This window comes from Betta splendens, chromosome 19, assembly GCF_900634795.4.
Source record: "Betta splendens chromosome 19, fBetSpl5.4, whole genome shotgun sequence".
NCBI classification, from domain to species: Eukaryota; Metazoa; Chordata; class Actinopteri; order Anabantiformes; family Osphronemidae; genus Betta; species Betta splendens.
This window is the reverse complement of record NC_040898.2, coordinates 5,785,543-5,813,291: the sequence shown is the minus strand read 5'-3', so window position 1 is coordinate 5,813,291 and position 27,749 is coordinate 5,785,543. Positions and strand designations below refer to the sequence as shown.

The window sequence follows — 27,749 nt, the reverse complement described above, 5'->3', positions numbered from 1 at the left end:
TTTTTACTTGGCACTGGCCTGCTGACCCTAAATCATTCTTTTTCACTCCAGTGCTCATCAGTAATCACCATCCTCCTCGTTCTCACCCTCCTCTCCTCCTCATCTTATTCTGCGTCACGCTTCACCTAAGAAGCTCTGTCCTCGCTCTCGGCGGCTCGGCTGTTACCAACAGCAAGTGGCACTCAAGCCACCAAATAATGCGTGTTGTTAAATGGGTGCATATCATAGTCAGGCACACGGCATAAGAAAGCAGGTTGTTTGAGAACTGATTTAAAACAAATCCGGATGTCTTTACTCAGGTGAGAGGGGAAGTCATACAACCCAATACAAACTAATGCATGTATAGTGTGTGCTATTGGTGAATGTAGGAATTCAATTATTCAGACTGTTTTGCCATCAATGCCCAAATGCTCTCTGAGTCTAACAAAGCCTCGTTTTCCACCATCATCACCTTGAGTGCTCATTAGCAACAGCTGAATCGGAGGCCTTCGGTAATGCCACCGTGCAAAACAAGCAGTGTGACAGTGAGCCATTTGCTACTATTAATATACAGTAATCACTGGTTGCACTCAGGGTGATGGAGCCCTGACGAAGCATTAACAGTGAGTATTAACGCAGCATCACACACACAGGGACTCATTCAGAAAAGGGAAATGGCTCAGGGGACCGTACCGGGCAACAGACAGTTAAAGCAAAGTTAACTTTAATCACCTTCGTAACAAGCTGACTTATCAGGTTTCTCCATTCATGTGAGCAGGGATTTCTTATCAGGTAATTCTGCGGGTTCCTTCAGCTCGGCTGCTTGATTTGTTTGAGTGTCTGCCGGATGGGTGCTCTCCCCTGCAATAACTTTCTCCTTGCAAAAGTTTCAATATTCGACCCAGGGCCAACTTACAAACTACTTGTACAGTACATTCTCAGCTTTCTACTAGACTCCGTGGTCTCTCTGTTCAGATGACGGGTACTTGGTCTCCGCAGCGACAAGTGGCTTATTGAGAAGCACACGCGCCTGCTTTTGTGGCCAGAACTGCACCAATCACGAAATAAATGATGGTGTGTGTGTGTGTGTGTGTGTGTGTGTGTGTGTGTGTGTGTGTGTGTGAGACATCTGAATTTCAAGGTTTTTAAGTCTGAGAGTCTTGTCTCACAAAAAAAACACATTGTGATGCTGCTTCTTCTCATTATCTGGTGGATCTGATCAACAATTAAATGCACTTTGTTCGCAGCTTCGTCATGCAACCTATTCAGTAATCGGTCAAGGAGGATCTTCCTCCCTCAGCTGCACTAATGACTTCGGCCACTAACCCCGACCACCCACTTTTAGCTACTTGGGAGCTGTCCAGTGTCAAAAGAGCCTTCTACTCGTGAGCGCTGAGCGGCTCCCGAGGCGCTGGAGCCACATTTCTCACCGACTTCTCTCTCACCTGCACTGTCCGGACTAGAGCAACGCTCGCATTTGTATGCAGCAATTTCACTGCAGTAAGACGAAAACGACTAGACTAACCACTGCACAGGCCAGCGTGAAAAGCAAAAGGACATGTGGTGAACAATAATGCACCCCGGACTTTGCAACAGCTCCCATTTATTTATGTTGGTTAGTCACTCAGTAAAAAGCAATGATTCCAGACATCAGCCACAGAGACCCCCCCGGCCCTTCGCGTGGTTCAGACGGTGCCGCCGCAGCTTCTGCAAGTCGGAAATGACCAGGAAATGACAGGCTCGGTTGGATTTGAAGAGGCATTAATAAAATTCTGAGAAAAAGTAGAGCCTGCGAGGGATGAAAAGATGAAAGAGGAAGATGGATTTATTTGACGGAGAATAACTGGAGAAACTGAGGCAAATAGATGGAGACGGGGTATTGGATAGTAGTGTGGGTCTGTGCGAAGGAGAGGTGATGGAGGACAAAGATAGAGGAAGCAGCCTATTGCAGGGAGAGAAAATGAGAAGAAACAGGAAGTCAGAATCATTTGTGCACGTTGATGCTCTTAACCTCCGTCTCTCGCTGTGAATGCGACATGTTGACATTCGATGACTATAATTCTAAAACAAGCAACCAATAATACATCGGTCCAGGTCAAACAAGCCCAAATTCCACAAGCCGTGTTAACAGGCCAATGACACGGCTGGAATAAATCATTCACGCTCATCATTCACCCGGGTATGAACGTGCCGCAAAACCAAGAGGCAAACAGAAAACACTCCTAAATCCAAGCGCAGAGAGCGGCAGCTGGACAAAGCTGGTCCACGCTGTTCCTGAAGGGCCATTTGTTCACTCTGGGCTCCCGCATTGTCCCCCGGCGCGGCGTTTTCTCATCCCTTTTGTTGCCGCGTTTCCTCCGTCTTCGCGTCCAAAGCAAACAGCCTCTTCTTTCACACCGGCTCGAATCGCTCACTGCTCGTTGGTGCAGGGGTCTGAATACGGCCGGCTGTCCGCGTGCAACTCTGACGTGAATTACAGTATGTTAGATCTTACTTGAAACGTCTGGGATCCAAATTTGCTGTTCGACTAATGAAGCTGTTTTCGGGCTCGGCTGCAATTGACATTTGCTGGGTCTTTCTGCAGTCGTGGGGGCAACGACACGCCGGCCACTTGCGCTGCGTTTCCTCACAGCCGGCTGGTCTTGTGTACGTTGGCTCAGTGATAAAACAAAGCTAAACAAAATATGACTCATGTCGGAGCCACGCTCATTCCCGCTTTGACGAGTCAGCGTAAAGAATGTTGATGAAAGTTTGTTGATGCCGCAGTAGGGTCAGTGTTCAGATTAGATTTGGGGTTCATTTATGTATTTATCTGTTAGTTTGCTAGCATTATAGCTAATGCTTTTCATATGTTGAAGTGGTTGGTTGGAAAATAGTGATATTCTGTCAAGTCGGCTCTGCAGAGTTCAACAACAGGGGGAAAACACTTGAAGATAGCGTAGAGCCGGTAAAAAGGCAGGTTAAAAGCAAAGAAGAGACTGGGAGGACGAAATATAGACAGAGCTGATAGGACGCTCTGCTGCCAATGTGAAGACGGAGGACAGATAAGGTCACATCTCCAAACACACTGCAAACACAGAAGCAAATGGGGCAGAGACGCTGTCCTTTATCCTCACGCCCTGAGAAAAGGTTTCCGTGAGAGAACGATCTTGACTTTTGTGATTCAACGGTTCCCACTTGTAAGAATCGGACCTTGGCGACTGTTTTCGCACCTGAATGGGATGAAATTGCAACTTGCTTGCTTTCGCAGAGCACACGTGTCGAACGACAGAAGAATAAAGGCTTGATACGGTTCGTTTTAAGCAACAGTCGACCTCAACCTAAAGGATGAGCAGCTGAGCGCCTTTCATCCCTCGTGCATCTTCCTGCTTTCATTACCTGGTGGCCTTTGCAGCAGGATGCATTCATTATCGCACGCCAGCGGAGGTACTGGAAGCTGTTGCACTGAAAGCTTGTGTCCAAAATAACAATGCAGTCGCCTTGATGTACTGGGACATACGGCACAGACTTCCTGAAGAGACGGAACCCCCACGCCGCGTCCTGACAGGGCTGACAACGTGCAGCAGGACATTGGATGCCGTTTTCCATTTCTGTTCCTACAGCTTCAGCAGGAGAAGAAACAAATACGACAGGACAGGGCAACGATGGAAACGAGACTCTGCTATTTACATCCTTTCACAGGCTGTGTACTGTGCGGCCCAGCAGTCGCCAACGCCCACAGATGTCAGAGCCGACTGCGGGGACAGAGGGCCCAGGTGTAGGAGGCCGTAAGTGAAGGGGGGCGTTAATATACATACGAGGAGGCGGCGCGGAGCGAGAGGTAAACAGCTAAACATTTATGTGTCCGTCGGCCATTGTTGCCAGGCAACCGCGTGACCTTGATGTGGATAACAGGGCTCCCTGAGCAGACACAGGAGAGCGTTGGCTGCGCTGCATCGATACGGCCGCACACACCTCCGGTGGGAGGACGTCTTCCTTCCGTCACGCCGGCCGCGTAACGAGGCAGACGGAAACAAAGGGACCGCGCGTTACAACGGCCTGTACCGGTCGAAAGCATCGATCCAGCGACGCTCGAATGCGACACCTTCTGCTCGTCTCCACGGAGACGATCTCGCCATCAATATCATTCCGCCCAATAAAGTCCTGCTTATCTCGTTAGCAATAGCAGAAGTATTAATTTTGTTAGACCAGGGGCAAGGATTCAGACAGCCAATTAATAGTTGTTTCTTAGAGGATAATGATGGACACATACCACCCAGCCCCAGCCTGGTTCCAATATCTACATGTTTGACCGTCATTTTGAGAGGGTCTCTTGGCCTTTGTTGCCAAGCAACTGTCTTGTGACCTGGAATCAGACAAATCAGGCCAACCACACGCTAATGCTACTGTACTTTAACATGATGTGCAGCAGTGGCCTCAGACCTGTTTGAACAAACCAAATAGGATCTGGGTCAATTTGCTTTAGCGTCTGATCTCTGTATTTACAGATACACAAGCACCTTACTACGCCTCACAAAACAATCTGAGCACGTCCAATAAACATGAAGACATGTTATATTGTCCTGCAAGCCTCATCACTTACTTAAAGCACAAAATGGAAAAGGCTAATCAGCCTTGAAGGGAAGTGGTGCTTGTTAATGTTGGCTTCATTTTCTACTGTTTGCTGGATAAAACAAAAACATGCACTTTAGATTTTGTTTCTCTGACTTTCCACATAAACAAACAAACTTTGTCTTTGTCTTTGTCACTATTTCATGTGCCACGTCATTAACCGATCCAAGCAGGTGGTAAACAGTATGATATGTACAGTATAGTTGCATAAATCAGTGGAGCAATTATATTATCAATACGGAACACACATTCTAATTACCCACAGAATTAATTAGCTGCCATGGCTGTTGACGTTCTGCTTAAGGCCAATCATCCCAGTGTCAGATGAAAGCAGTCAGTATAGATGACTGCAGCCGTCCATATTATGCATACACAATGAATACTGATTACTGACTGTATGCATTTCAACCATTTCATTAACCGGTTAAATCTGTATATTAAAATTGCTCACGGAAAACTAATACATCATATATTTTGGTTTTCTCGATCTCTCTATGTAAACTATTTATAGAATATTGAAAAAACAAATGACAATAAAATATAATTACTATTATACTAATTATTTTAATAAATGAGAAAACAGAAATTAACATTTCTTTTTAGCACAGGCTAACTTCAAATCTTTGTGTCACAGCTGGAGTCAGAGCTAAATAAAGGGAGAATGAGAGGAAGGCAGAGAAAGATGAGTGGCACAAATGATACAGTGCAACACTGAGCCTAGTCACTAAAGCCTGGTGTGTGTTTACCCCTTGGGCTCCATCTACAGCGAGCATCCCTCCCTCTATCAGCTTCCCAGCCTTCCTCCCGGACAGCTGAGGTTTAACACCTGGACGAAGCAAAGAATTTGAGTCCCTCATAAAAAACTAATAACGCTTTCTGGTCAACAAGAACCATCACCACCAGCATCGTGAGACTGGGAGGCCTCCATAGGCTTTTACACCTACAGCCCCAACCAGTCAATTACAGCATGTTTTATAGCCAGTGTATGCAAAGTGGCATGTTCTGATCAATACAATATTGATTTTATGTGGGGCCTAAGAGAAAAAAAATGTGTTTAAGGCCCATTTTAATTCTTCTCTGGAGCTAAAACAAGGAAGATACCGATTAATCAATTGAAAGACAACTTATTCTTCAACTGATGTGGTGAATGTTTATTCGAACCTTGGTGCGCCACAGAGCATCAGGTATTTCTAAGAGCACACGAATGCTGCACAGTGACATAGTGCTGAGCTGCAGGAAGAAGAACCTGAGCGTCAGGCTGTGTTCATGCTACACCTCCAACCTCACGCTTTGATTCCTTCCAGCGCTAACTGAATTATTTACAGTGTTACATTACGTACAGTACAGTGTTGAGCCTGTTTCTACAGGTATGTGTTAATATATGCATGCATGACATCAGTTATGCTTCAGGTTTCAAGTGTCTCGTCCGCCACTTTATATTATTATTATTAACCATGACTCACGAGCTGAAGAAGAGTTTAACTGGTCTGAATTTCAACGAAGACCCAAACTGACGAGGACACAGATCGACCCAGGTCCACATCAAAAGTCTGTACAATAAAGCCAGGCAGGTACTCGACAGCAGGTCTGTGTGTAAATATACTTGGCTGAAACAAACAGAACCTCTATGGAACATCCTGTATTGGAATCATTACATTTGAGGGTGAAGTGAAGGGTCTAAACCAAAATTCCAGCATGAATTGGTTATTAAGGGAAGGATGAACAGCATCATCTACTGTATCTTTTCTTGGTTTATGCACCAAGCTGAGCCTGATAAACGGCCGCGTCAGGTGGAGGTAATGGAACTGCACGTCAGCCAAGATTTCCCCCGCCTTAATTAAGTCTGAAACGCCTCTTAATTATTCCTACTCGCGACAGCCAAGAAGCAGGCAGCGCAGGAATTTACAGTGCCTAGAAAAACGCAGAATAAATTAAACATACATTAAAAGGAGTGAATGCGTAGAAGTTTTGGGAGCTTGGAAAGACTTTAGACATCATGTTGAGGTTTATTACTTGTGTGTGTTTCTGAAATTGCTAAGAATTCCCCATATTCTGCATTTAATCTAATTATTCACAGTTATTTGTTTTAGGTGTTAATCTTTCACAAGTTTTATCCTTTTAACTTTAATTATTTCATCCACTGTTACTGGGTCAGGTTCTTTCAATTTTAGACCCATGAGCGGTTCCATTATTACACTTCTTGATGTCACAAGCCTGTGTACAATATATAAGTGAATATATTATGTTTTTAATCACCTGTGACATTTAAGAGAAAATAACCCCACATCATCACTTTATTCTATCTGGGAGGATCTGCATAAGGAACACAATCATCTAATGATATTCATTTCTGATGCAACTCAGGAAGCAAAACCATATTTGATTTTTAATCATGTTTTCCAGCCTCTGCGTGCTGTTTGTGCTGAGAGATGGGGGTGCAAATGCTGTTTGAGAGCTTTCTAAGAACAAAGTGAATCTATGCTTTAGAACAGATGTCCTTCTTTATAGTGAGCGAGCAGTTTAATTAAGATTTAAGATGCAAAAACTCTGCTGAACAGATTAGAACGAGTTAGAAAACGGCAATGCATACCATCCGCATTCATATACAGCACATCAAGAGCTAAATTTGGTTGGTTTATCTTCTGTGATGACTGAAAAGGCACCGACTGCTACGACACAGACGGGCCTTTAAACCCAAGAGAAGCACTTGGAGAAGAAGAATGCATTCGCAGCCTTTTCAGATTAGGGAGAAGGCAAGCAGAAAAAAGCTAATCAATCAAATATGTTCAGATGGAAATAAGTCCAAGCACCAATAACCCTGTAATTTTAGAGAGTTTTTAAAAATTAAAATAGTAAGAATCAGTACAGGAGGGGTAGGTGTGTTAAAGTGTGAATGATAAGATGATTTAAAAACACAGAAGCACAAAAGTGGGTTTGAGCAAATACATTAAACATGCACTAACAGAGGTACACAGCTCTGTGCTGTGTGCAGAGGCTCGCGTGGAGGCGTGAGCGTGATGCAATATTAACTCACATTTCCTCCACTCTCCCCACAGGCTGAAAGTCCTGTAGTTCATCCTAAAGACTGGAGCCAGTAATGAAAACTGGAGCCCTGAGGGGTTTCCAAAGGGACTCTAGCATTGTTATTAATGAGCTGTGATGGAATACATTTTCTGATTTTCGATTCAGTATTCGTGTAATGATCATATTGGTGGACGTCAACTGCTGTAAGGTTGGAGCTGAAGCTCAAGGGAACCTCTTGATTATCAGAACAATGCCACTGTAGTTGCTGGTGATCATTTCTGGTCTGAGCAGAGTCTAAGTCTTTGATTTCTTTCTTTTGGCCCGTTTTCCAGCTGCTACGGCTCTAAGACCTTTCACAGCTCTGACGTTTAGTATGACGTCCGCGATCTGCTGGACTCCTTGGACTGTTAAAAACTGGAAATTATCATCATTGCAAAACACCCGCGTGAATGCGAAATCACGGCGTCAATAAGAGAAATCAAGGGCAGGAGCGAGTCGGACGAAAGGACTCAGCTGTTCGGACGTGGCCAGAAAAGTCACACAATAACTGGATCTTCCAGCTTTCAGTTCAATTAATTAGCAAAGAGCAGGTTGCTCCCTAACAGTCAGTGTCTCCATGAATTAACGGCACGGGAAGCCTCACGACCGGTCATGTCACGGTGTAATTAATAGCACCAATAACGGCTGATGTCACGGTTGATCACCAGCTCTGCTTGCAAGTCTAAACGTCTGCCGCGGAAAAGGCTGAACGCGCTATAAAATGCTACGCTGCAGTGAGAGATGTATATTTACAAGAGGCGGCGTTGAGATACAGCTGACTCGTACAGCGCACGTTGGTGTTGGGGAGATGAACGAACTGACATTAACTGAGCACTAGAAATATCCCCTTGTGTTATTCTACAGATTCTTTCAGGTAGTTTCCTTTACCACAGTTTAAATCTAAATGTTGAAAAATGTGTCAAGCATTCACAGTAATAAAGGCTATTACGACTTTTTTCTCCCTTATTTATGGATGTGGATACATATTTTTCACTCTTTTTGTTCCTTCCCTCTCCAGGAGCACCGGGGAATGTGGGGAGACCCTGTTTGCCGTTTTGATTTCTACTGCCGTTTTTTAGTTGTTCTTAATAATCCGTGTTACACAAGGTGACTGCTGTACTTAGATTAAATGTCGCCAGGGAGACAGGCAGGCACACACGGAACAACAGAGTCATTAAAATGCATCTAAACGGCTACCAGCCAGTGGAGGAAGTACACTGCCACGGAGTGTTTGTGCCAGATTTCTCTGGCGCGCTCTGCTAACACGCACTCACACATTTCCTATACTGTGTACTTTCAATCAGGGCTTTTGAAAATCTATTTTTTTCCCCCTTGACTTGATTTGTTTTGCTGCCTCCATTGTTCTTTTCCACCGTGTCGCATGCGATGTAATTGCTCATCATGTTTTTTTATCTTTGTTTAATTAGTTCATCAGATTTGAGCCCTGTGACTTGACTCGCAGGCTGAACATCTACAGTACGCTGTGTAAAAAAGTTTTACAACAGACTAGATGAGTTTGACAGCTTTGGCGTGACTTGTCGTGCATCCGGCGTGTCTCTGTGTTCTTGTACTTGCTACTGTACATGGTAAGTTCAAAGTAGCGACAGAGAGCATTTGAGGCCATTCCTTACAAATCCTAGGGTGGGTTGAGGGCACAGACTGTTTTAGTAGCAAGGTTATATCAATTAGTGTTTGTGTGTGTTATAGTGATGGGGTTGAAGGACTCGATTGATTTATTCGATAAATGTTAGAACCCATGAAACCAAGGAGAGCTTCTTAAAAAAAAACAACCTGATTGACAGAATCAAAGTAAGGACAACACCCGGAAAGTGGCTTGCAGACCCAGCAGGGGGGCGGAAGGTTGAAAAGACAGAGCGAGCCATCAATGAAGCTTCAGCCTGCAGTTGTAGTGACACCGGTGCGAAATGGCGACTGCAGCGGCTGTTCGGCCATGACGTGGGTGATGTGCGTATACGAAGGGAGGCTTGCCTGAAAGGGGTCCGGCTCTACCTATCCTGATGGTCATCTCGTCTGGGTCGAGCGGCTGGAACGAGGGCCCGTCTGCTTCGCCTTTGAGCAGCTTGGAGTCGGGGGCCAGGGCCAAGGCGGTGTGGGGGTCGCTCCCTACGCCCTGTGGATTAAAGACAGATAACATATTTTAGCTGTAACATTCAAATAATCACAAACGCTACCGGAAGAAATACCAGCTCACGTATTCAGTGTTAACCCCTTGTGTTTTACTGTACAAACATCACGGCTTTGTGTTCGATGAGCGAGGCTATCACATACAGCGCTGTATGATCCGAGCCCGTGGAAGTGGAAGACGAGCGAACGCTACTATTTTCACACCACCTCGACTCACTCGCACTTTCCTCTCTCGCAGATGGCGACGTCGCGGCGATAAGGCATTCTCACTGAGATGAGGCTGTAAAGCCTCCAGCGGATCCTTACACCAGCGCCATCAGCGACGCTTGGCTCCAAGAAGAGTGGCTTTCTCTGGGGGAGCATCCAGTTAACTGTTGATGTAGAAACTTTTTCACTTTCCTAAAGCTCAGCTCCTGCAGAATATGAGTCGTGAACATATTTGATTGCATTTGTCATTCCTGCTCTTTATTACCTACAGCGGCGGCTACGAGGCAATGAGGCGTGTGAGAAAAGCATGACAACAAAGAGGAGGGAGGTTAGTCAGACCACAACTAATGAGCGAGGTGGTGCATGACATTTGGGGGTGTTGTGTTGTGTTGTGTCATTGTTGGGCTGTAAACACTGACTGACCACCAGGCTCAAAGTGCTGTTCTGAGCACGTTTCCTTCCCTCCATTCATTCAAATGCAGGGATCGCCGCACACTATAGAAATGTCGGGATGTAATAATCGAATCACAATTCCAAATATTTAAATTGCAAATCACTTTCCATCTGTGCGCGTGACCATTTGCATGCGTCACCGTGTGTGGGGGAACTGACTGGGCAGTTCGGGCACCATCTTGAGGGAATGTTATTAACCCACGGTGGCCTCTGGCGATGGCCGATGACACAATCTGAGCCGCAGGTCTGAATTCATCTTTATAACACTTGACACGGCCGCTGGGCTCCTGATCACAGAGAGTCACCCCCTCTTTACCTGTAGCTGAACCGCTGGCAGCTCGCTGTGGCCTTTTACTGGTTTTTACCGATCTCTGCGCGTAAACACTCCGATTTGGAGTATACAATCTGTCAACTGTGGTAAAATATGTTTTTGAGGATAACAGCACTTTGGTAGGAGGTGGGAGCAGGCTTAGTGGTGGCAGAGCCTGGGGCTGCGCAAGAACCTTTGCGTTTCATAAGCATTCAGCCTATAGCTTTAATAATGGAATATTAAAAAAAAAAAATCACACATTCATTTCACGTTTGTGTTTTTGGTGCATGGTATTGGACAAAACTCATCTCAAACACTGGGCTTTTGTTGATAAGCAAAAACACAGTAACATGATGAACAAACAAGCTTCTCTCCTGACCTTTCGGGTTTAATAAAAGCAAGCACGACTCGGTTCCTTTATCGGTCTGTGGGTTTGGGCTGTAGCCCAGCTACACTCGAGGTGTTTGTCGTGTGGGACCACTGGCTCAGAGTCAGCACACTTTCTTTGGCAGCTCCCTTAACAAATCTTAATTGTTCATCTGCACAGGATGGATTTCACTTCACTTCAACAGGGAAGATCTGGCATGATGATACATATAAAATATAATATTTAAACAGTGAGAAAAATACAACTGACTGAAGAAAACATATTTACGTAATACACCTACAGCAGAACTACAGTAAGTGTTCCTGTTCCTACTGTGTCCCTCGTCAGCTCGGCTCAGTAAATCCACCCACTCCTCCTGTAGTCGTGAAGTGCCCGCTGATGTGTGTTGTACGGGTCTCCGTGCGCTGCAGCAGGACTCCACATTAAAGTCTTCCTGCTGCAGGATTTGAGCTTTGTGTGACTCATAGTGTGTGATGGCTGCAGCAGCTGAGATGCCTCAGAGGACTTGTCACACATGAGGAAGACGAGACTTAAGCAGGAGAGAGAGAGGAGGAAAGAAGAAAGGAGCGGACGACCGGCTTCTATTAAACCTAGACTGTGTTGTGCGTTCCAGCACACACCCGCGCTGGCGCTGTCTTGGTTTGTGTGCTTTGATGCACTACAGACTGTGACACTTCAAACTACTGAGCCGTTCCGATGTGGCCGCAGACAGCAACCGCTCACACGTGAACAAAAAAACGTCCAAAGACAAACAAAACCTCCAAACCCTCATTTTTTCCTGGACGTCTGGAGTGTAAAGTCCAGGAATATGAAACTCTCCTCAACATAAAGCTTGGCATGCATGATTTAAAGTATGATGCTCATTATGACGCTGTTGTGATCTCTAATCATGACTCAACAGCTCATCTAACAAGCTGAGAGGAAAATACACACAGGTTTGACTTCCTCATTTGAATTATTTCCACACGATGGCAAATCTATGCTCAGATGCATAAATAAGAATAAGAAGTTGTGCGAAATCTATAAGAATATATACAATACCTGGAGTTTTCCACCACAACTGACCGTAGGAGCTAAGCTAGTGTTGCATGTGGAAGTTGACTATACACATCTTTTGTGTTGTTAAGCCTGTTGTGTAGCCTAAAAATCTAGAACAAAAGGACTGGAAATGTTTTTTTCTTAGAAAACACTAACATGGCTGGGTTCAATATAAGTAACAATGGTATGCAAAGGTTTTCCACTGAGGTGGAGACCAGTGAACATAGCAATGAGTCACAAAAAGCTGCTGAGCAAGACTGCTTTCGTTGACTTGATGTAATAATAATTCCAAGTGTAGGATCCAGTGCTTCGTACTGGAATATTACAAGATTCAAATGTCAGGCAAGTGACAGGTGCCAGTCATTGTGAATGGGGCCTGGATTTGCAGGCTCCCACAGAGCGCTCCAGATTTAAAAAGCACCCGTCTCTGCTACAAAGGGGTGTTTGATCAAGGCCCAAGTCTGTGCAAATACGCTGTAACTCGGTTGAGAAACAAACGGGTGATCTGATCACGTTGACTGCAAATCGCTGTCAAGGTTCCTTACATTAGAAAAAGTGTAACAACAACGTTTTGTGTGGGGAAAACACCTCCGCGCCTTCAAAAGTAGCTGGTGCGGTTAGTTCGGTCGGAGTTGGGAGTCAAATGAGGCCTGATCACTCCAGCAGCTGCGTTAGAAGAGAGCACTTCCACCGCGGACGCCGGCGTTGCAGCAGACGGAGCGCTGGGCGGCCATTAATGGACCTCCAGACACTGTAATCACCGCAGGCATTCACAAAGCAAAGATAAACGCAACCTGCATTCCACGTGTGTGAAAGTAGAGCGCTGCTGTGCGGTCCTCTCTTTCATTTGGTGTTTTTAACCAATTCATTTGCATGTAAATAACTGTGGACAAGTGTTTTGTTTCCCCTGCTAAATTACGGGTCTCTGTCATCCGTCACTGATGGCCATTTGAGCCACCGACACTGGCCATAGAGCCACAGTCATATAATGGCCTTATCCACCCGGACTGAGCGTCTGACATTTAGAAATAATCAAGGGGATGAATACAATGAGGCAACAGGCCTTGCTCCGTAAATCCCATTAAACCTCGGTTGGAAAAAGTTTTGCCTTTAACAGTTTGACAGCACAGTGCAGAGAGAGGGTGACAGGTTATATAAGACCTCAAACATCTCTATAGATTTCAAATCTGCAGACATGAGCAGATTCGTATTATTATTAAACACATAATACTGTATATTTCTGACTTTGTGTATTGCTTTTCCACTTAGGCACGTAACATCCTTCTCACTCTAAGCGGCGAACATCACGCCTCTAGTACAACCCCTCACCATCTAGAGCTGAAAATATTCATGAGTGGAGCCAGTAAAGCTCCAGAGCGGAGTATTCGGCGCAGGCACACCTATTATTTGTTGGGCTCTGAGCTGTTAATGATCGGAAAAATCGATTCACAATCGATAACTGAACGGCTCTGGTGAATGAGCGATGTGTCGTTTTCCATCGTTCATCTCTGAAGAGCTCCCGCGCGGCTCGGCATTGATTGAGAGCTAAGAGATGCCATTTAGACTGAGGTGTCTGTCAATATTAGGAGTGAAGGTCATGCGGGATGCTAATAAGTGTCATCAAAGTATGTAGTTGTCATTAATGTGAGTAAAACTCGCACTAGGTCAACATTGGCTCTTCATTGAGCTGTTCAGAGGAGCAGTTCCCTTCCTCAGCGAATACCTTTTAAAAAATAATTATTTAGGTGTTGGTTACATGTATCAAAGCTTTAAAATATTTTTTGTAGTGAGTTGTGTATTCCTGATTTATCTTGTCTTAAAATGACAAGCCCTGACAGCAATAATAGCGCAGTAAAGCATAAAATTGAGAAGTGTGCCCTTTTGGGACAACTTAAGCTATTATTATGACAAAGATGGAGCAGTTAGCGAGCAGGCGAGGAGGATAAATGACTTTCTCCTCCAGCTCAGTGCTTGAGTGACTCGGTGTGTCGCTGCTGATAGAGCACAGGGACGCCGTGGCGAAACCCGGCAGGAGCCATGTTTGATCTTCAGCTGATCAGCGGCCACCGAATCGGCATCCGCTCATCCACGTCCCACTCTCGGTCGACCCGCCGCCGACTGTTGCGCGGAGCGAGCGGCGGCCGCGGCGCGTGTTTTAATGTCGCGCTCGCCACCTTGTTAGCGTCAACCAGTGTTCCGGTGTGAGTTTGCACAGATGGCAGCAAAAAAAAAAAAGAAACTTAAAAAGATGTAGAGCAGTGCATCATGGCCAAACAGGACCGAGTCTGTGTTGTCATGAAAGTAAATAAACCTAAGCAATTTCATTTTTAATTATTTCAAATTTTAAATTTGAATTTGCTGCTGGAAAGGATTTGTCTCTTCAAATCACTGCAGGATGATTTGAAGCACAAGTCTTTATTTGAATACTGCCTTACAAAATTGTCTTCAAGGTGCATTTCACTGATACTCTGTCCATTTCTTTCATTTCTCCCCATCAGAATTTTTTTTATATAACGTTTTGTTTGTAGGCAGAAGCAGAAGGCTACAGCAGCAGCTGTGTCTCAACTATTCACTTTGAGCCTGTTGTTTTAGAATACCGTGTCAACCGAGAACCTGCAAGGTTGTTGTTTCTGCAACTAGACACAAGAAGCCGCGGACCTCACCTGTGCATTGAGACTTCCCAGTCTTACTTCTGCTTCTCAGATTGAGAAGTATTGTGTAGGATTTTCAGTTTTCTTCCCAAAATCTTTTCTCTGCAAATCAATTGGTCCCCGTTTAATGCAACAGTAATATTCCATGTACCGTAATTTCCAGACTGTAGAGTGCACCCAAATTTAAGCAACACCCACCCATATCCCCCAAATCTAGTGGGTCTATAAAATGTTTTTTTCATAGGCCACACATGTCTTAAAGCTGCAGGTGTCCACGTTGTAACATAACATATTTACACAGAAATATGATACACAGAAAGATTTTCATAACTTTTATATTAAATACAGCAAAAAAACACAAATTATTATTAAATTCAAGCCGCAGGGTTCAAAGCTCGTGAAAAACGTAGCGGCTTACAGTTTGGAAATTACGACACACAGCAGTGTTACTTCGAATGCAAAGCTGCTTCTGCACAAGCAATTGAAATTCTGCCGTGGAGAGAATAGTGGAAGCAATCTACCATGACGGCAGTCAAATTATTCAGCTCCACATCAGGTCAAATTCACTCAGAATAAAGTAATATTTCAATCCGCTTTCATGAAAATAACCCCACGATCACTCCAATACCACCAGTATTAGTGACTGTGGCTTGCAAATGGACGCCTCATGCACAGTATATATGTACAGCCCATACAGAAATGGGCTGATCTGGTGCCTTCAGCATATCGTAGCCAGACTAAAAGCTAAACTTGCCAACAATCTGCTGGTTGGACAATACTGCCTAAATAAATAAAGTCTTTAAATCAGTGACGGAAAAGTTTTCAAAGTGACTCAGTATTTACTGTAGGCTGCTAGTTTCATCAAGAAAATTCTATTTGCTTCTAGCAATGACTGAGGACAGATCTTTTCTTCTATCAACCGCGGCACTGTTTCAAGGCTTTGCGCTGTTCGTACGGTGAATCGATGGGCTCTTCCTCATTGCTTCGTTTATTCATTACATTTTCTTTCTGCTTAATTCAGAATCTAACTTTTGTCTTCTTAACTTTAAATATGTTATTGAGCAATTAAAAAAAGCGCCAAAGATAATGCAGCGTGGACATCCTTCTTCAACTTTGCTCTCAGCTTTCCAGAAAACTGTGGCAAACATTCTGCAGCATCACAGCCAAGACACAGTAATTGCTTTCTGACTAAACAAGACAACCAAGTGCATATATAAACAAACAGGGCAAGACAAAATGAGGCTAGAGGAGAAATTCAACTGATTCAACCTGACCAATATAAAAAGACAAAGAAAACAACAAAGACAGACTGAAGGTCAGGAAAATCTCTTTGAAACGCTGTTGAGAGGACGTATCTCTTTCATCTGCCACTGGAGGCCTTTCAACTTAAACATAGAGTCCAGTGGGAAGTCAACAGTGATTTAAAGAACGTGCTACAGAGAACAAACAGTGATCAAACCAAGGGGTGTAGAGCCTTTTAACACAGAAAATTAAATAAATAACCTCAGGAAACAGGTTGACAAGGGTAATTAGTGGATAATAATATTTTTTTCTCCTGTATGTTTAATACATGTGTAATGACATGTGTTGAGGGAATACTTCCTTCTCACCATAGGCTGTTTGTTCACTACTGTTGCTGTCTGACCTGGATTGTCTACAGCATCACACATTCTTTGCAAACCGATCCAAATAAAAGTCAACTGATCAGTTAAATGATATCCTATAAATACAGTATTATGTGCTTGTTTAAACATCACATGGACAGTAGTGAAAAAAATAGGCTGAAAAGTGAATGCCCAACAAACAGAAACCACTATCTTCAGTTCAAGTGTATATTAAAACCTGTCAAGCATAACGTAGAGCTCAGTTTATGTTTCAAGGCTTTGTCTAAATTCTAGGTTGAACATCAATCGACACCATCCTGATAATATTATAACAGAGATAGGACAGTCATGATGTGTCTACAATGCAGCTCCAGAGAAAATATATTTTTACACACAAACACAAGGTTAAAAAAACAAAAACAAAGAGTGATGCGCGTCATGACAAAAATGGAAAAGGCTCCAGAGAAAATGATCTAAAGAAAGAGGAGCCAGAGGAAGGACAGACATTTTGTAGCTTTTATAATGTATTTGATGTACCGTGTGCTTACAGTAGTGCAAAGGCCTCTTTTTCCACCAAGTGTGATTTGCTACCGGAGACATGTTAGTGGAATGAATGCTTCAGGGAAATACCTCCCAATACAGAGACCACTGAAGACTAGGTTTTAAATAAACACATACTGTATCCATCAGTTCTGCCACTTCCATTGGAACAAACAGAAGTGAGTGACTGGTGGATGATGATGATGATGATGATGATGATGATGATAAAAATCGGGTCCTGGCGACAGCCCTGTGACTGAACAGTGAAACAGAAGGCACTGACGTGTTTACGCCTGGCTCCGTATGCAGGCCATATTTCTATTACACATACTTTCAGCAACACTATCCTCAGAAAGAAATAGACTGTTGACAAAATCCCAAAGTCACTTCACAGCGAGACCAGCATCCGATCGTTGAGCTGACCGAAAGAGCAACATTCAAAATAACGAATGGTTGTTTTTGAATATGTCCTTTGATTTGAAGACGCAGAAAAATACATCATTATATTTTGTCGGAAAGACAGAGGGAGAAGCACAAAACAATACGATCCAGGGTTCATTGCAATTGTCTCTCTTTTGTTAAAATTGCATCTGCTTTCTTCAGTCGGCACAAGACCAGACGGAACTATTTGCATATAAAGTAAAAGCCACAGAGGAGAGCCAGGCAATCTCCATTAGGAATAATGACGCATTTGCTCCAGTAACATGTATAGTAACAAGAAGCAAGGGGTCCAGTAAAACAAGGGCTCCTATATACAACAACATATTGGTGCTTGAAGATTTCACGCCTGGAGGAAGACAGTCGGTTTCTCTAGCTAATATATTTGTCTCAGACGCCCCTTTGGGTAAAATTTACATTTGATGTTTACAGTAGTTAGTGTGGGGACGGGACAAACGTGTCAGATGTTTGCCAGCTTGATCCCATATAGAAATAAATACAGAATTTATATTATTCATGAATAAACAAGATCACTCTAACTGTACAAGAATTTGGTCAATTTACAAAGAAATGTGAAAATGTACCTTATTACAGTTAACTGTATTGATATGTGTGGAAATCTCTAAAAAGTACCAAGTGAGCCAGACAAATATAATATAAAATGTTGGAAACTGGTAATTGACAGCCAGTTTTTAATTCAGTCTTTGCAGAAACAAAATTAAAAGAGCCTCTAATCAATATTCGCTTCATTCAAACCTCCACCTTGGTGAAAGATTCCTTAATTGCCTTCACGAGACGTTTTCCTCCAAACCCCATTAGTATGCCGAGATAATCTCCCCATCTGAAGCTCCTGTGTGGGCGGCCGTGTGCACCTTGATTACTTCGCAGCTTACCTTGGGTGCAGCTTAGCAGGACTAGCATGCCGCCTATTGAGCCCCGCTCACACGCCGCGTCCGTCCTCCCTCAACTAAGCTTTGTTTCGGGGTGACTTCTCTGACGTGCTGAGCGACCCGCTGGCCATTTTGTCTGATCAAACACAGCGACTTCCAGAGAGGTGGCATTGGGGCGAGTATCCCCTGAGCCGGGGGGCCTTAAGGGCAGCTTTGATCTGACAACGCTCGCCTCTGTGTGGCTTTTGTGCAGTCAGACAGGAATGGTATCTGCCGACGAGGACCTCTGTCCTGAGGTGGCACGCTCTCCAAAGCAGGCAAACGTGGTGAGTCACAGCAGCACTGGCAGCCACAGCGCTTTACTGTGTGAACCAAAGACGGCTGCTGCTGTGCATCTGATCCAATTCAATGATCCCCACGCTGGTACATCTAATGCTTTGAAGCTGCTTTAAATGTAATTTAAATGTAAAAATGTAATTTTGCCATTAACCGCGTGTTATAAAGGCACAAACAATAGCTGAATGTGGAAGCATCGCTTTTGGAAGCTTTTATAGCGCGCCATTCATTGCTGAAGGCCATCGACGTTCAAAGGTGTTTTATATGGGTGTCATTTCCAAAGGAATTACACGGAGGTATGCATGTTTCCTGTTGTAGAGCCGTAGAAGAGCTGCTCACTCCGCTTTACGATTTATAGTGTGAGACTTCAATGAACTTAATAGGTATAATGAACAGTGAACAATGTGCTGAAACCTACGGAAGTAGAAGTACTTTTACTGCAGCAAATCAATTATTCATTTTCATGCTAATGAAGCCTGAGTCTGGCAGAACTTCTGCACATACTGTAGAGAATTATGAAATATTATTTATCTGTATCCTGAAACAACGGATGCCTTGGAGGAATGGTGTAGTGTGTGTGTGTTTGCACTCGAAGGGCTGAGATTTACTGAGAGTATTTTTTGCTCGTTTCTCCAGGTTGAGGTACTCACTCAGTTGTTACCATTTATTGTTTGAACGGAGGGTTCTCCAGTGCGGCAGCAAGGTCCCGCATAGCAGCTTGTGACTGGAGCAGCAATAATAACGGCCATCCAGATCAAATAAATCTGCTGTAATGTTTACTGGGATGGGAGAGAGTCTCAGCAGCCTGCACATTTTAAGATATATAGTTTCCCAGTGGGGTACAACTGTCTACTGCTCTACAAGCAATTACAGTAATTATTATGTAACAGGAGACACAGTATTAAAAGCAATTTGCAGTTAAAAAGAAAGGTGCTACAGTGATAGTACTGTGTATTTTATTGCCTTATTACCGGTTAGATGGACTAAAGGGCAAACTCTCTGCACCCACAAACCAACGCCGGACGGACTACGTATTTCAAATGACGTCTCCATGGCAACGCGGTACCCTCAGAGACGTGAGGGAGAACACCGAGGTGCAGGAAGGGTTGTGGAGATGGTATCACCTTGTTTCTGCAGGCGCAAGCAGTCTTGAGGAGCCTGCCTCATTTTTGTATCTCAATCTCGAGTGCTCAAGTCAGAGCCCGGGTTTTCTCCCTCAATTAGAGTTATGTAACGGCGAAGTCTGTGTGGCTCTCACACACACACACACACACACACACACACACACACACACACACACACACACACACACACACACACACACACACACACACACACACACACACACACACACACACACACACACACACACACACACAGATCCGCTTGGGGCCATTGAGTTTGGAAGGTGACATTTCAAAGGGGGATGATTATTCATAGGTAAGCCAGGCAGCCAGGGCAGTAGGAAAAACACACACGCGTCATGTGATATTCAGTATGGCTCATGAGCTCCGTGTCCATGCGGTGAATAAATGAGGTGGAGAGCCGCTGTTGGATACATGAATCATTGGCCTCTGCCCGAATCCTCGCTACCTGCGAAGCCTTTCAGGATCTCACTGCTGGGAAAACACTATAGCTTCAATACACACACACACACACACACACACACACACGCCAGCATCGTAAACCACATGGGACCGGCGTCGCCATCCCCCATCGAGAGCAAATTGTCTGCATCCTGTGTAATCAGCGAACGTTGCGCCAAGGTTGAAGAGTTCCTCTGACACATCTGCTCATCTGCATGATGTAGTACACTCAAATCAGGAGAAATGAATCCGAGATCATGCAATGCATTTGTCAAGGAACGTGCTTGTGGTGGCATCATCCAGCTATGATATCCACTGATGTCTCAATGGCAGAGTATCCCTCTGAAGTCTTTAAAGCTTGTTTTTTGCTACAGAATCAGATGTTTAGGCACAGTTCACACACACACGCTGGGATGAAGCAGCTCATTATTACATTTGGATGTCTCACCTGGGGCTCACTCTCCAGTGCAGGTCCGTCCGCCCCACTTAACGACGCCTCCCGTTCCCACACACCTGCAGCCATCACTCTCCCAGCACACAAACAGGCTCCTTACCGGGCTCTGAGTGGCAGAGCCCGCGCTTCCAGCTACAGTGTATCTAATATTAGCTGACATTACGTTTCACATAACTTCGTAACAGTCCAATGAAATGGTGCGTGAAAGCTATTGGTATTATTCTGCGAATGATTCAATAGAATTCTGAGAACTTTAAAAGTTTTTATTGCGTATGCAGAATACTACAAAAGTATTTTACTGAGAATTGTAAGAATGGCGAGAGACTAATAATTTAAAGCATAAAAATAAACCTGTGTTCTGACTGGTTTTATTCAAGTCGGTCAATCAAACAGAAGAAAGCCTATGAATCAGTCTTCTCTCTCTCTCTCTGTCTTTGTCACACTAACAGCAGGAGAAAAGAGCAGCTGTCTAATGATGCGAGCGCACAGCGAGGTGGTCTCAGTGTGAGGGGTCATTACTAATGCATTGATTAGCATCATCCTCTGCTGACGCACCCTCTCATCGTGACTGCGGCGGGATGGATTTCACTAAGCTGGGTGCACAGACTGTATTGCACACGTCTAATTACGTGTGTCTGTTTTTTTGTGTGTGTGCGCCTTGAGGCCCACACACCTAAAACCTCAATACACTCGTCTTATTTGCTAATTGGGCAAAGATGATGTTTGTGAAATTTGCCAAGCTCAGATCATAAGCACTACAAAGACACAGTTTCTCTGTACCTGAATATCTAATATGCACATTTAAGCTAAATATAAAAAACTTTTTTTAATCATAATTATAACATTTGTCATTTCCAAAAAACAAATACAAATACAAATTTTTGGGGCACCTCTTGCAATTCTGCAAACATGAAATAATCAAACCTCACTGAGGAAAAGCTGTAAAATAATTCAGGAATCTACAGATTAAAGTTTTTTCATGTCAAAGCCCTCGGTGCACTCATTATGTCGTGGTGACTTTGACCTTGACCAGAATCTAATCCATTCTTAAGGTCCAACTGGATGTTTGAGGAAATTACTGAACCTCTGCCAGAGATATTGCGTCACAGGACTGGGTCTGATGGTTGGACAAACATTATACCACAGCTGTTTCCAGAGCAAAGACCAGGTTATAGACTTTTACTCTCATTGTGTTTCCTCAGGTTAGGACACAGTATTCCTAAAGGTAGATATGCTTTTATTTTGTCTGTGCCGATTCTGGGTGAGTTTCTAACTTCAGAGGCTGTTGGAAGAAAGTTGAAATGTGTAGGAGAACTAAAGGTGGCCACTGAAGATCACCCGACTGTCAACTGAGCCACAACTGAGTCACTGTCATGCTGGTTCAAAAGGAAGAACGTGTCATGAGTTTCCTTGTTCCTATCCCTTGTCTAGGACTAAGATAAGAAAGAGTGTGAGGCCAACTGTGGAAAAAGACTGTTTTAGAAAGTTAAGAAAGTGATTTGAATCAATTTCAATTAGATCAGACTGCTGCCATACACATTTAATCTCTTTAACACGGGTCAGGATGAACAGTAGCAATCTAAGAGCAGTAATTTCACTGAGTTCATTTAAAGCAGTGTTTCTTAACCTGGGTTTGATTGATCCCTAGGGGGTGTGTCAGTCTCAGGGGTTTGGCAAAGGTCAAGACACAAGACACACCCCCAACTCATATAATTCGTGATGACTCCCCACGATCATTGGCTGCAGATGATCTCGCTACATTGCTTGGCCAATCTGTGCTGCAGGGAATTTGGTGACAGTGTTGCCAAACAAACAACAATAATTATCGTATTTATACGATACAGTTGTTTTGGGGTCTGAGTGTTCAGAACCAAAGCAAACTACATGTAGTAAAAAAAAAAGACTCTAATGGTGCAGAGACTGGTGGGCAAACCGAGCAGCTTTATCGGCCTGTCTGTGAGTTGGACGCTATGTTTCAGGGACAGATTGAACCTGTTGAATGAGGCCGAATCCTTTTGCCGCTGCTGCAGTGCTTAAGCGGTGTCGGACGTTAGTTTTAAAAAACATGTAAAATAAAACAGGGAATATTTATTATTATTGTAGCGGTGTAGCCTGAAATTAGGCGATTAGATGAAGTTTATTATTGGAATACATAAAGGAAAAAAATCAAAACGATTTTAGTGTGGTAGTATTACAAAAGGTCATGTCTTTGTGAAAAATTATGTATGAAATACATAAAAAATTCCCCTGTGTTCAGCACAGACACGTGTTGAATCGGTCATTTTATTATGCAAATGCCGCAGTTATGAGAGTCGTGCTGAAAACCCATTTCCACATTTGCTTTTGCAAATTAGCCATTCAAAGACAGAACTTCCAGGGTTAGTTAATGATGCAGGGGAGCTGGAAGCCGAGAAACCTCGGCAGCCAGTTTTGAAAAAGCACCTCACACTGAGCGAGCGACGGAAAATCACTCAGAGCTGGTATGAGACCTCCTGGCTGGAACATTATGTTGCTAAATTGCAGCTTTCTGCACCGCTATGGCTGCGAGCCGTGTAGCTACGGCAATTTCCCTGCCTGCGGACTGTCACTTGCATCTGCCTGTCTCTCGTATGCATTTGGGCAAACTGTGATTAATCAAAAGGCCACGTATGTAATTTCTCTACTGATTACTACAGTATTACTAGACCAAAGACATGTCTGACACGTGTAATACTCTATAAAAAGGCTGGTTCTTCCAAAATCTATATTTTCATGCACTGGTTAAAGAGAATACACCTCTAGTGTGTCCACAGAATCTCAACAGGAGAACAGATTCAGTCATATCGACTCGTTGCTCCTTCAGCTTCCAAAATGAAAGAAAAAGCTCAACGATTTCTTGTCTTTGGGAGAAACACATTCCGCCGTCACTTCTGTGAAGGCAACAGCAAAAAAAAAAAAATCTATTTTTTTGATGGGCATGTAGTCCAACCCCCTTGTGTGTTTTCTGATGTTATGTCTCAGAGGAGCGTTCAGCCTCCCCGTGTCACACTCGGACTCAAAGGGCTGATGCGATAGCGTATCGGTGTTTTGCCAGCAACATTCAATAAACACGCGTACGCAATAAAAGAATCTCTGACGCCGCGCCAGACGCTGCAGATAAGGAAGCCATCACTTATTCACGGGCTGAAATAAATCTCCATGAAGGCGGGCAGATGCCGAGCCCAAGTACGTGGAGCAGAGGAACCGAGGTGTGCTCATTAAACGGCCACAATGCTCCATTTTGAGAGCTGGGAGAGAAGCCTATTAAGGGTCAGCAGAAAGGAATGAGACGCAATTAAGGTGGTTTCACTTCAAAAAGACTAAGAGTAATTCAGGCAAGCTGAAAGGAACAAATTTAAAAAAAAGAAGTAAATATTGTACTGTTGTTGTGCACGTCAGGGTTTCAAGTTTCAAGTCCTAATACACATTTTAAGGCTCTTTATGTAACAGCTCTTCCAGCCTTGACTTTAAAAAAGCTGATCCCTTTCATTTTGAAGGGTCCCATGCTGGTCTGATTAGCTGGCTTGTGGAAGCCCTTCAGGGGGCCACGCTATGTTCAGCTGCAGCTGAGATTGTATACGGCGCTGGCCTTTTGGCAACAGCTCGGCTGAAGAATGCTTTACACGAGGTTGGATAACAAAAAGACGTCAGTGCAGCGCTGTGCTCCCATAAAGACTCCGCTTGCTTGTGTTGATGCTTTGTAAACGCGTCTCTGCAAGGATGCTTGGGTCCTCCACTCACGGCTGGCGTAAGCGGCCACTGCTGCTGGGGTGCCCATTAGCACAGCAGCTGCGGCCGCTTATAGGGTTCATGCAGGAGTCGATTTAGAAACACAGTGCTACAAGCTGCAAGTAGAGCAGCTGGCGCTGGTTTGGACGATCTCTGTCTGGGTTCTCATCTGGTCCACATCTGTATTAACAAAGGTGGACGGAGGTGCATATTAGTTCTACTTCAATGTGCCACACTGGCTATGGACCGTAGGGGGTCATTTGGGTGCTGTCATTTCTCTTAAGACAGTCTCAAATATTCAACTGATGCTTCTGTAGTAGGAATGTAGCCGAATGAAAGATTCATTTAAGATCCATAAATACTGTATTTCACAGAGTCAACTTTGTTTGTTGTTGAAAACACAGCAGTCCAACAAGCCATTTGAGTCCACCTCTTCTATTTTATGCCGTTACATAAACCTCCCTCTATTCATAGTCTCTGTTGTGGTGTAGTTTCGACGGTCTGAATCTTCTCACAGCAGCTCAGAGGTTTTATTCCCATCGGTGCCACCTATCTTGAAATATGCATACACCTAATACTGCAAGGCTCATAAAACCGAGCTCATTAAATCGCGTATTCCACATTATCAGCCGCCGGTGTTTCTTGGCAGCTTTACTGGACATATCATAATGTGTCAGACATTTGACAATCAAGAGAGAGAGAGAGGCTCAACACAGGCTGCATGTAGGGGTGAAGGACAGAGTGGCTGTCAAACGATACCTCCTTCCGTAGCAGAAGACAAGATGAACAGAAACAGAGGAAAATCTCTTCAATCGAGACTCCGGTTGTCGCAGACAGTGACTATTAATCCCAGACGTGTGTGTTCCAATAAAAAGGGTTTTACAGTAAATTTAACAACAGTCCCGTGTGATTCATTATGCAGTGACAACCACGCGAGGTGAGCTGCAGAATGCCGATTTCAAATATCTCTCATTGTATATGCAAAGTGAGTATGTATGCAAATTCAGTTTAGCCTCTTTTGTGTGGAGTGTAATAAGGAGCAGAAGAAGAATAAGACCTGGGCTCTGTGAAATGAGTTCAAACCTGAGGTCATAGAGGTCAGATGAGTTCCATACTTCGCTCCAATTTGCTTCGGAGCGGGAACGACACAAACAGACAAAAGAGTCTGTGTGTTCATTAAAGATAGCGTCCCAGACAGATGTTGTGCTCTTTCAGTCTCTCTAATGGGCTCCGCTAAGAAAAATATGACAAGAGACGAGCTCACACAAAGAAGCGCTTGTGTATGAATACAAAACTCCCATCACACAGTACACGAGGCCAACAACTGACTCTCGCTTTGATTTCCCACCTTCCCCAGCAGAACGTGGCCACAGGAGTAAACCTGTGGGCATGATAATGGCTGCCAAGTGCTACAAATGTACTCAACTCTGGAAGGGCCATGTTATGACTCATGGCTCCTGCTGACAGTTTCATATGAGTGGATGAGGAGCGGCAGGTGTCGTGATGGTAGAGAGAAGGGCACCGCATGAGGCAGAGACAAAGCTCCTGGACTTCAATGCTCTTTTTCAAATGGGAATTGCTGGCTCTGCATCTTTTTTGTTTTTGAGGGCAGCAATTTAAACTAATGACTAACCCACCAAAAGCTATTCATACAGAATGCATAGACGATTCAGAAGCAGCCCATTACCATATATTTTACCTGGTCAGTTTTAAACCTTGGACCTTCAAAGTCCCCATCCTTCACTGGTGACGCCCTTTTTAAAAAAAGGACTTCAAAAGCCTTTTGAGGCATTAAACCTCTACATGAATCTCAGTCCCTTCAGTTGCCACTAAGCAGCACCTCTGGGTTGGAAATGGAAACACACAAATATTGTCTTCTGACTATGAATTTCATTACTGCCAACAGTGGAGTCAAACCAACCTGATGTAATGAAGTTGGAGAGTTGGAGATAGTTTATAGTTGGAGAGTGTTTTACCCCGTGTCTCCATGCCTAAAAATGCCAATCAGTCAGTCCATAGGAAAACTATACCAAAGCCACAGCAAACAGTGCAAAGCTCTGGCCGTCATTGCTGTCCACTTGACGAACTGGCCTCTGTATCCAATGGAATGTGGAAATCTGTTGTGCGATGTGCCGTATACCATGATGCAATGCTTGCACGCCAAGCTGCCAACCATCCCTCTCCCCGCAACTATTTCTTATCATACTCATGCAGCGGATACGACGAGAGTCAGAAGATAAGGAGAGAAAGAAATATTCCAATTCAACTGCGTGCAAATAAATCTGATGTTCTGAAAACACATTTCTACCTTGTTATGCAAATGCTGAGGGAATGCCAGAGGATATCCATCTAACAGCATGTGGATCTGTCAGCTTCATGCATGAAAGAGGCTCTATGACCTTATAGAGAAAAGAAGTGAGATCAGAAGAAGCTATGTGAAACTGAATCCAGTACTGTAATTGCAACGCTTCATCTATTTGCAATCATATTCCTTTTAGTATTTTATGCAATAAATTTAGCCAAGGGACCAATTTGGTGTTTCGGAGCAAGGAGAGAACACAGTGGTGATAAATGTCTTACTGGAACCATTCTTTCTGCTACCATTCTTCCAGCCCTCTCTATGTTTCATCCCTCCCTGTGTACATCAGGTACTTTTTCACCGCCGTCCTTTTCTCCCTGTCAGTACCAGCTCTGCCTCTCCGTTCACCGAGCCCTTGCTCCGTCGTTCCCCTCATTCAGCTCTAGTGTTTGCCGAGGAGCCAGTAAAAGTGGGGCCAACAGCTGTTCAAACTCTGATGGCCCCCTGCCGTGTGTGTCGAAGACCCGGCTGATTTCTGTTAGCCATCGTCAGAAGTATCCACTGCTGTCACCATGACACCCTGAAAGGAGGGAGGGTTAAAAGGGCGACTACTTTGCCAGTAGCGTCCCTCGAGGTGAGCGGAATGACCGACGAAATGCTGAAAAACATCCAAAACATTTGTGCAAAGCTCGGTCTGCTTTGACACCCTACAATCATGATTGGGATTCTTTGCTTCAGCAGGATGTTTTTGGGATGTTTTCATGTCGAGTCACTTTCCTCAAGCCACTGGCAAATACACTGCTACATATTATTTAGGTGACAGTGTCAATCCAGCGTACTTTAAATTGCACTTACAACTGACAATCACAAACACATGCACTGTATGTTTGTGTAGAGAATGCCATAGAGGGTCACAACAACACAACTACGATCATAAACTTGTACTTGTGTTTACAAATACACTGAAATATGACTTTAGGCTCTTTACATTTAAGCCATAATATGCAACT

General features: G+C 44.1%; 1 protein-coding gene across 4 annotated transcripts in view; it reads right to left on the bottom strand.

Annotated features, from left to right (window-relative positions):
• Positions 1 to 27,749, bottom strand: part of LOC114845439 (zinc transporter ZIP11-like) — a 51,177-nt gene that overhangs the window by 9,256 nt on the left and 14,172 nt on the right. For 3 of the 4 annotated variants that reach the window (XM_029133440.3, XM_029133442.3, XM_029133441.3), the window contains exon 5: positions 9,643 to 9,784. In XM_029133440.3, the coding sequence (XP_028989273.1) occupies positions 9,643 to 9,784 (142 nt within the window). The remainder of the gene's footprint in view (positions 1 to 9,642; positions 9,785 to 27,749) is intronic. The other variant, XM_029133443.3, reaches the window with a different exon arrangement.